The 8356-nt window shown below is 40.7% G+C and overlaps 1 protein-coding gene across 1 annotated transcript in view; it reads right to left on the bottom strand.

Moving 5' to 3' along the window:
• The window catches only part of LOC107671093 (ankyrin-3-like), an 86625-nt gene that overhangs the window by 2818 nt on the left and 75451 nt on the right, over positions 1-8356 (bottom strand). The window contains exons 40-46 of the mRNA XM_016463942.1: positions 7275-7406; positions 7010-7153; positions 2327-3359; positions 1416-1587; positions 1056-1136; positions 508-588; positions 94-249 (exon numbers count right to left, since the gene is read on the bottom strand). Coding sequence (XP_016319428.1) covers positions 94-249; positions 508-588; positions 1056-1136; positions 1416-1587; positions 2327-3359; positions 7010-7153; positions 7275-7406 — 1799 coding nt within the window. The remainder of the gene's footprint in view (positions 1-93; positions 250-507; positions 589-1055; positions 1137-1415; positions 1588-2326; positions 3360-7009; positions 7154-7274; positions 7407-8356) is intronic.

Here is an 8356-nt window from a genome sequence, read left to right as displayed (position 1 = left end):
CAATATAACAAAGAGTGAAAAATTGAAGGGGGTCTGAATACTTTCCGTACCCACTGTATGGAAAGAGAAACACTCCACACAGACTGTGCAAACCTCAGCATGTGTAGCGAGATGGGTTTGGATATCAGGGACCAGGGGGACGTGGCTCTTCCCCAGGGTGGTAGGGTCTCCTTGTGACCCCATGCTACTCCCCAAGCCCTGGTTTTCAGGGGTGGGAGTGTTCACTCGGAAAATCACCTTTCGAATGACCTGTAGATGGGTATTGAAGGTCAGCGGTCACCATGAATGCATGTCATGGGAAATCAAAGCAATGTCAGGAAAGACGGGAGGATCGGTTAAGGTTATGGAGGTGTGAGCTGCAAGAAAAATGTGTCGTATTCAATCTTTCTCTAAATCAGCTCTGAACAGGCAAAGCTTAGCAACCTAAGGAAGTAAAATATGTCTGAAAATCAGAAATGGATAAAAGAATAGGAGAAAAAGAAAACATTAAGGGAACAATGGAGTTACTTTTCTGGTGATGTTTCCATCTTCATCAATAAACTGTTCCTCTGAAACTGACTCGCCAGGAATGTTCCGCGCCTCCTCTCCCTAAAGCAAGACAGCGCTTCGTTCAATATGCAGACACACATATCCAAGACACCTACAAAAGCTGCACACCACACCTACAAGCACATTTCCACACACCCAGAGCAGTCATGTGAACCTGCAAGCAAAGCTGGAACTTTAAATATTAGCCAACATGCCTTCATGCCCAGCATCAGCATCTTTAGAAATCACACAACACTCCACTATGCGCTTGCGTATCTATCACACAAGCAAATAAGATGATAAAATGCAGAATAAGATGTAAACCCAAACCAAGCACCTGTAAGCATAAGGAAAAAGGAAACACTGCACAGCAAGAACCAAGAACCAAGTGACGTAAAAACATGTAATCAGATCACACTGTGTTTCTGATTGTATGAATCAGATTCAGTCCACCAGCTACACCGAAATCAGACTCAGACCAAAATCGGATCTTAACCTGACTGCCCTGCAGTTTAGCAGGCAGATACCTTGAGAATGAGACGTCTACGAAACACTTTGGTGGTGACAGTGCGCTCTTCGTCCAGGCCGGTCTCTGTTGATAACCGCTGCTAATGGATGCATATAAAATACATCTTAATATGTGTGTGATTTCAGTTCTCTCATTTAATTAGTGTAAATGACCATCAGTGTTTTCTTTCATCTGGAATAAATAAACTGTTTTATGATGTGAATGATTCTGATGACCATCTCACTGTAAAAAAGTTAAGAGTGTCATTTCATAACATAGATATGAGCTGAGGCAAAGAGAGCAGAAGAGAGTTTTAAACTGGAAGTAGCAGCATTATCAAATCAGTTATTATATGCTGGTATTTGAGCGATTATCTCACCTGGACTTTGTGCTCAGCGATCAGAGCTCCTTCTTGCTTGCCCGCCCCTGCCTTCACACCATTGGCTGATTCCTGAGACGCTGAGCTACGGGGCATGGTGTCAGAGTGCTCACCATTTTGTCGAGGTTTTCCTGAATCCCCTCTGGATGACGATGTCATGGAGTTCTCCTGACTGCAAGGGGGTTGAAATGTAACAATTTAGCTAGTAAGGAACAAATGTCTTGAGATGATATTGGGTAAGAATGCATTAAAAACAAAACCATGCATTCTGGCAAACCTGTGTAATGTTTTACTTTTATATAAACTATCATTCAAAAGGTTGGGGTCGGTAAGATTTTTTAATGTCTCTTATGCTCACCAACATTTACTTGGTCAAAAATACAGTAAAACATAGTAATATTTTGAAAAGTGAAATCTAATTATTGTGAAATGTAATTTATCATATATTAAAACGGAATTTTCAGCAGTCATTACTCCAGTCTTCAGTGTCACAGGATCCTTTGGAAAACATTGTAATATGCAAATTTGGTGCTCCAGAAACATTTCTTAGTATTACTAATGTTGAAAACAGTCGTCCTGCTTAATAATGTTATAGAAACCATGATTCGTTTATTTTCAGGATTCTTTGATAAATAGAAAGCTCAAAAGAATCATTTTAATGCATCCTTACTTAATAAAAGTAAAAAAAAATTTGAATGATAGCGCATTTTAACAGGATGTTAATTTATTATAATTTAGTTTTGTGATGCAAAAGAAATTTGAAACATCATACATTGTCTTTCTGGAAAGAGAGACAAGCTTTGAAATTTACAGTATGTCTTCTAGTACTTAAAACATTTCAAATTTGACTTATTATGATATGATTAAATGTGGGTTAATGTAAGCATAATAATTGTAACTATGTACAGTACCTGTTGTCCTGTGGGTCCATGTAGTCTGACCCGTGACTCCGCCCTGAAGCGGGCGGCTCCGTGTTCGATGTCTCAGTGAGCCAGCCTGCGGAGAGTGAGCATAACTCAGACTCAATTTGTTCAACACCTCTCACTACCTCTCTCACTTTCTCCTTAGTCATCTCCTCATTCACTTCCCTCTCACTCTCTCCGACATGGCCTCCAGACACCTCCAGTTGCTCCTGTCTTTTCTCGGCTTCCTCCTCCTCCTCTCCTCCTAAGCCAGACTCCCTCAGGACCTCAGTCCAGGGTCGCAAAGGGGACACATCATGACCTTTGACCTCTTTCAGAATCACTCTTTCCTGTCCCCTCATGCTAACGTTTGGTTCTTCTAATGTTGATGGTAGTAATGATGATGAGGGACTCTTAAGCTCTTCTTTTCCCTTGTGTGTTAGGTCAGTCTGTTCCACCGTAGGGGACGATTTCTGTTGGGAGTGAAAAGACTCTTTTTTCTCATTTTCTTCTCTCTGTTCCTTTTGTTGAGACCCCTGGTTCCCCTGTAAAAGGTGGTCCTGTTCGATCCTGGTCGTGGGTGGGTCTATTTTGGGGACAGACTGGAGTGGTACAAAGCAAACTGAGGGGTTTAGAGGAGGTTCATCATGGTCTAGGGGAGAAAGCTCAAGGGTAAGGTGTGAGTCAGGGTCACATGTGACAGCTGAGAGCTGTGTTATGAGTTTGAGGTCGTCGGGAGGGAACTGAGATTGTGCAGGATCTGGGTAAAGTATGTGTGTGTGTATTTCGGCAGTTGTTTTAGAGAGTGTGTGATGCTGGTTTTCAGGTTTGGATAGGGGCAGGTCACAAGGTCTGGCTGGGGTAAATCTGACAGACTCGTCCTCGTTGTACCGCTCTAGTCCCCAGGAGGGGCAATAAGGTGGAGGGTCAAGGGGCAGATCTAAGATGGGTTTGAGGTCATCAGACATAGAGGGGCAGAGAGGGGGTGTGGTGGGGGTGGGGTTGGAAGTTGACTGCAGTTGAGCTAGGATGTTGTGGAAACCTGGGTGAGATGATACACACACAGATGGATGGACATGAAAGGACACAATTACAATCACACACAAACAAGCACACACATATACATGCTTAAAGAAACAGTTTACCCAAAAATAAAGTTCTGTCATGAAAGTTTACTCACCCTCATGTTGTTTCAAACCTGTATTCTGTTAATGTTTGGAAAAACCTTTGTACTATTTATTCATTTATTTATTTGAAACAACATGATGGTGAATAAACAATGGCAATTTAATTTTTGGGTGAACTATTTTTTTAAACATAGACAGAGAATCACCTAAGCCCACCCTGAAGAGCAAAAGCACAGTATTTGACCACATTTCCCAGAGCTTCAGCAGACATACAGACCAACAAACACACAGTTAATACACAATGACAATGGAACAGATTCAGATCTCCAAAAACAGAGAGGTTATGATTGCATGTACACTACAGCTTAAAAGTTTGGAGTCAGGGCAATTTTTTGAAGAAATGAATGCTTTTGTTAAGCAAGGACGCATTAAATTGATCAAAAGTGACAGTAAAGACATTTATAATAATACAAAGGATTTCTATTTTGACCTTTCTATTCATCAAAGAACCATGGTTTCCACAAAAATGTTTCTTGATCACCAGCATATTAGAATGATTTCTGAATGATCATGTGACACTGATATTACAGCTTTACTGTATTTATGATCAAATAAAGCCTTGGCACAGCCTTGGTGAGCATAAGAGACTTCTTTCAAAAATATGAAAAACCCCAAACCTTTGAACGGTAGTGTATGTCTATGTGTGATCTCCCCATAGTAAAAGAGCTGTGTGTGTTTATGTCTACCTTTAAAAAACAAATGTACAGCATTAGAGTTAACGTTTGAGCTTATTATAATAAAGTGGTGTAACACTAGATTAGGGAAAACATTCACTTTTAACTAAGAGTTTTCCCTCAATAAACTCCTAATTACTGCTTATTGATAGTAAGTAAGGTAGTTGCTGTAGTAGATATGTTTAGGTATGGGGAAAGGTTAAGGGATCTAGAATATGGTCATGCAGAATAAGCCATTGATATGTGCTTTATACATACTAATAAACAGCCAAAATGCTAGTAATATGCATGCTAATAAGCAACTAGTTAATAGTGAATAGTGTTCCCTAATCTAAAGTGTTACCAAAGGTGGGTGCTACTTTAGTTGGTTAAACACCATTACAAATGTTGCATAAGTGCAAATAAGAAGCACAGCCTTAATTTTAGTCATAGTCGAGATGGGGAGATAGTCTCAGCATGGGGAGACTCAAAATCTGGCTGAATAAAAATGAGGATAATGATGTCTGTTCAGATGAAGAGCTCAATAGAAGAAGAATTGAGACAGAGGGATGGAGTGGTGAGGGGTGGTCCTGGGGGCACGCAGGGGCAATGACAGCATACACAAGGGGATAACAGCGTGGGTGGCGGGGAGAAGGAAGCAAGACTCAGGCAACGTGATACACAGGGAGAGAAAGAAGAAAGAGAAGAAGGGCAGGGTGAGGGAGAGAGACAATTTCTACGTGCAGAAATGGGAGATGACAGGCTGAGAGCAGGAGAAGGAGAGAGAGAGGAGAAAGAGAAGGAAGATTTAAGAGGAGCAGATGGCAATAGTGGACTGGATGATAAGTCTTGGGCCACATCAGGATACAGTTGTATGAGGTGTTGTGGTGGAGCATTGGGAGTGTGGGGAGGCAGAGTTAAAAAAAAAACACAAAATAGAACTTGTAAGTTAGAAAGACATGACAATGACCGTGTTAATGAGAAGAATGACTGGGGTCTGGGAGGGGGAAATGAGGGATTGTACTGGAGGAGAGGAGAGGAGAGGACAAGTCATTTTGTATCTGACAGAGGGAGGCACAGGAGACTGTCAGGAGGAGGAGACTATGGAGAGAAGGATGATCTCCTTCTTTCTCTTCTTTTTCCCACTCTCTCTTTTTAGCCCTTGCTCCAGTGCAGGGGAGGAGAGGAGAGAAGGACAGATGGAGGAGGAAGCAGATCGACAGCTTTAGAGGCAGAGGACAGCTGAGTCTTTTAACTGAGGCCATGCGCTGTGGTCCACTATGTACAAAAACAGCTGGTAACACTCCTACCAACTAATATAAAAACAGCTACAGCTGATAATAGCATGCATTTTACTTAGAAATAACTCTTTCCTGACCTTTCAATAACAGAATCAATTTCATGGCTGAGAACAGTGCTTGTTTCATGTTCCATTGGCAATATACTGTAGGGCCTTCATTAAAACCAAAAGAAAAGTGTGTACATGTGTAACAGGAAAATACTGTTTTGAGCGGCCCTTCCTACACTTGTTGAGGCAAAGCATCATGCTGTGATTGCTTCACGTCACATGACCATATACATGCATGTTCAAACCAGGCCCATGCATATGGTGTTGGGAGGAAGGAAAAGGGGTAACAGAAATGAAGAGTCTCTGAATACAGAAAGTCTTTAAAATAAGAGAGTAGTGAGTCATTAAACACACGGTGTGTGATTGGGGCCTTAAAAAAATGCTTGTGACTAGGGATGCACCGATACCACTTTTTCCAGTACTCGCCCGATACCGATACTTTTAATTTTGGTACTTGCCGATACCGAGTACCGATACCAATATTTTTATTGCATTTGTAAATTTTTTAAATATTGGGTATATACAGAAACCAAAAGAGTATGTATAATGTTAGTTGGTTAACTTCATTTATCAAATAGATACAATCAAACCAACATTTATTCAGACACCTTCAACATTTCTCACATTATCAGTTTATTGGCTATAGTTTAGAAAATGGTAATAAAATATAACAAGAACTCAGACTTAAACTGTGTCAGAACAAATTCAGCTTGATAATGTTAGATAACTTTCTCTCTCTCTCTCTCTCTCTCTCTCTCTCTCTCTCTCTCTCTCTCTCTCTCTCTCTCTCTCTCTCTCTCTCTCTCTCTCTCTCTCTCTCTCTCTCTCTCTCTCTCTCTCCCTACCGTTAAGTAACTTGTGCATTGTTTTACTTACTTGTTTTTGACGTATCCGACCGAACTACAAACTTTCCAGTGATGTCTGTGAGAAAGGTATATTCACTCGACAAGCTCGCGCATCTGCGCCGCCGCGCGCTCAATCCACTTAGCGTGATTTGCTTATCAGCTCGCGCACATCAGCTATAGTCAATACTGAATGTTCAACATTATATTCATTGCATACATATACTTCGTAGACATCCTTAATCCTAATAACTCCATTCTGCTGTCTGTTGTTCTGTTGTCGGTGTTTCATTGTCTGAATATGGCACTTAACACATGCTGTGTGGTATTGGCGTTTGGTATCGGGGCATTTTAACGAGTAGGAGTACGAGTACAGGAGCTCAGTATCGGGCCGATACCGATACCAGTATCGGTATCGGTGCATCCCTACTTGTGACCTAATCTTTTATAAAAGGCAAAGTCTCATTGTGGCTTCAAGTTCAAAATATTGTTCAATGTTGCTCAATTGTTCAAATCATGTTCAAACTATTGGTGGCCCATCTGTGATTAACACTTTGGCAAACTGCACAGGGAGGTTGAAGAGGAAAAAACAAAGGTGACAATAAAAAAGGAATGAGTTGGGGAGGAGGGGGTGAGGTCATCTAGATGGGGCTAAACTTTACCATCCGCCTTTTCCTGGCACACAGCGCTATCATCTGCAAAACTTCTGGTGCCTGAAATGTTACCATAGTCAAATATGGGCCCTTCCAGCAGAGTCACAATATCCATCCGGTTCACTTTAGTCAGGACAGCCGTCAGTGCATCCGCTAAGAAAATGTAAATAAAAGTAACTTACATTTATTTGCTTCTACTTCTCTGTGTATGTAAGACAGCAAAAAAGAAAGAAATTAATACAAAAAGGAGAGATGGTTAGAAAATGATTCTCACTTGTGGCGTTTTTCCCATCCCGACTGACCCACTTCTTAAGAAGCATAAAGCTCTGGGCTGTGAGAGAGTTTGGGTTCTCTGTGCGGATGTGGTTTATCTCATCCACAGAAAAATTCATCTCTCGAGCCAGCTCTATAAAACAGTAAAATGCATAACATTATAACTAGCATCATCTCTACACAGACAGCAAGTAAAATATAAGACAGATGTAAAGACAATTAAAATTAAACCTGCTACAACATTTTTAAGCTTTCGATCATTTTCTGCTTTCTGAGTTTAAAGGGGTCATATGATGCGATTTCAAGTTTTCCTTTCTCTTTGGAGTGTTACAAGCTCTTGGTGCATAAAGTAGATCTGTAAAGTTGCAAAGACTAAAGTCTCAAATCCAAAGAGATATTCTTTATAAAAGTTAAGTCAACCACGCCTACCTAAAACAGCTCATTTTAACACGCCCCCACATGTTGTAATGACTTTGATTACTTAATTTTAGGGAATTAATTATTATTAATTCATTCAGGTTTTAAAAGGACTCGGATCTGAAAATTCGAGGTCCACCTGATTAAACTGATTTCAAATTTGATAGTTTACACTCTATCAGTTTCTCGGCCAGCGAGAAGTTAATGTCAGTGTGTATTACCAATTTGACTATATGTATTTTCCTGGCCACGGTCAACACAATTATGATAATTTGTAAGCTCTTAGAGAGGTAACGTAATCTTTGGCAAAGGTTTTAACCTTAAAATTATATGACACCAAACAATGATTTTTGAGTTAGGGTTTAGGCACTGTTTTTATTTGAGTCTCTTGAGACGATACGCTAGATAGTACAGGAACTGCTTCGACACTTCACTGACCCTGCATGAGTTTTACGACCGCGGCTGGCTGCATAGGGGCTCCTCAGTTTGTCTCAATGGAATGTGATTGTTTCATGTGTGACTCAATAATGTAAGTGGGTCCGTTCGAAGACAGAGATCCTACAATGTCTACGTCACTGTGTGGGAAGATTTGTATAACGCCGCCCAAATGTTCACGCAAAGAAAGAAGGCGTAACTTTTATTCTCGCTGTAGTATTGTTGCTGCCG

Source organism: Sinocyclocheilus anshuiensis, unplaced genomic scaffold (assembly GCF_001515605.1).
Source record: "Sinocyclocheilus anshuiensis isolate Anshui unplaced genomic scaffold, SAMN03320099.WGS_v1.1 scaffold861, whole genome shotgun sequence".
NCBI classification, from domain to species: Eukaryota; Metazoa; Chordata; class Actinopteri; order Cypriniformes; family Cyprinidae; genus Sinocyclocheilus; species Sinocyclocheilus anshuiensis.
The sequence above is the reverse complement of the archived record's forward strand: the minus strand, read 5'-3'. Positions and strand labels throughout refer to the sequence as shown.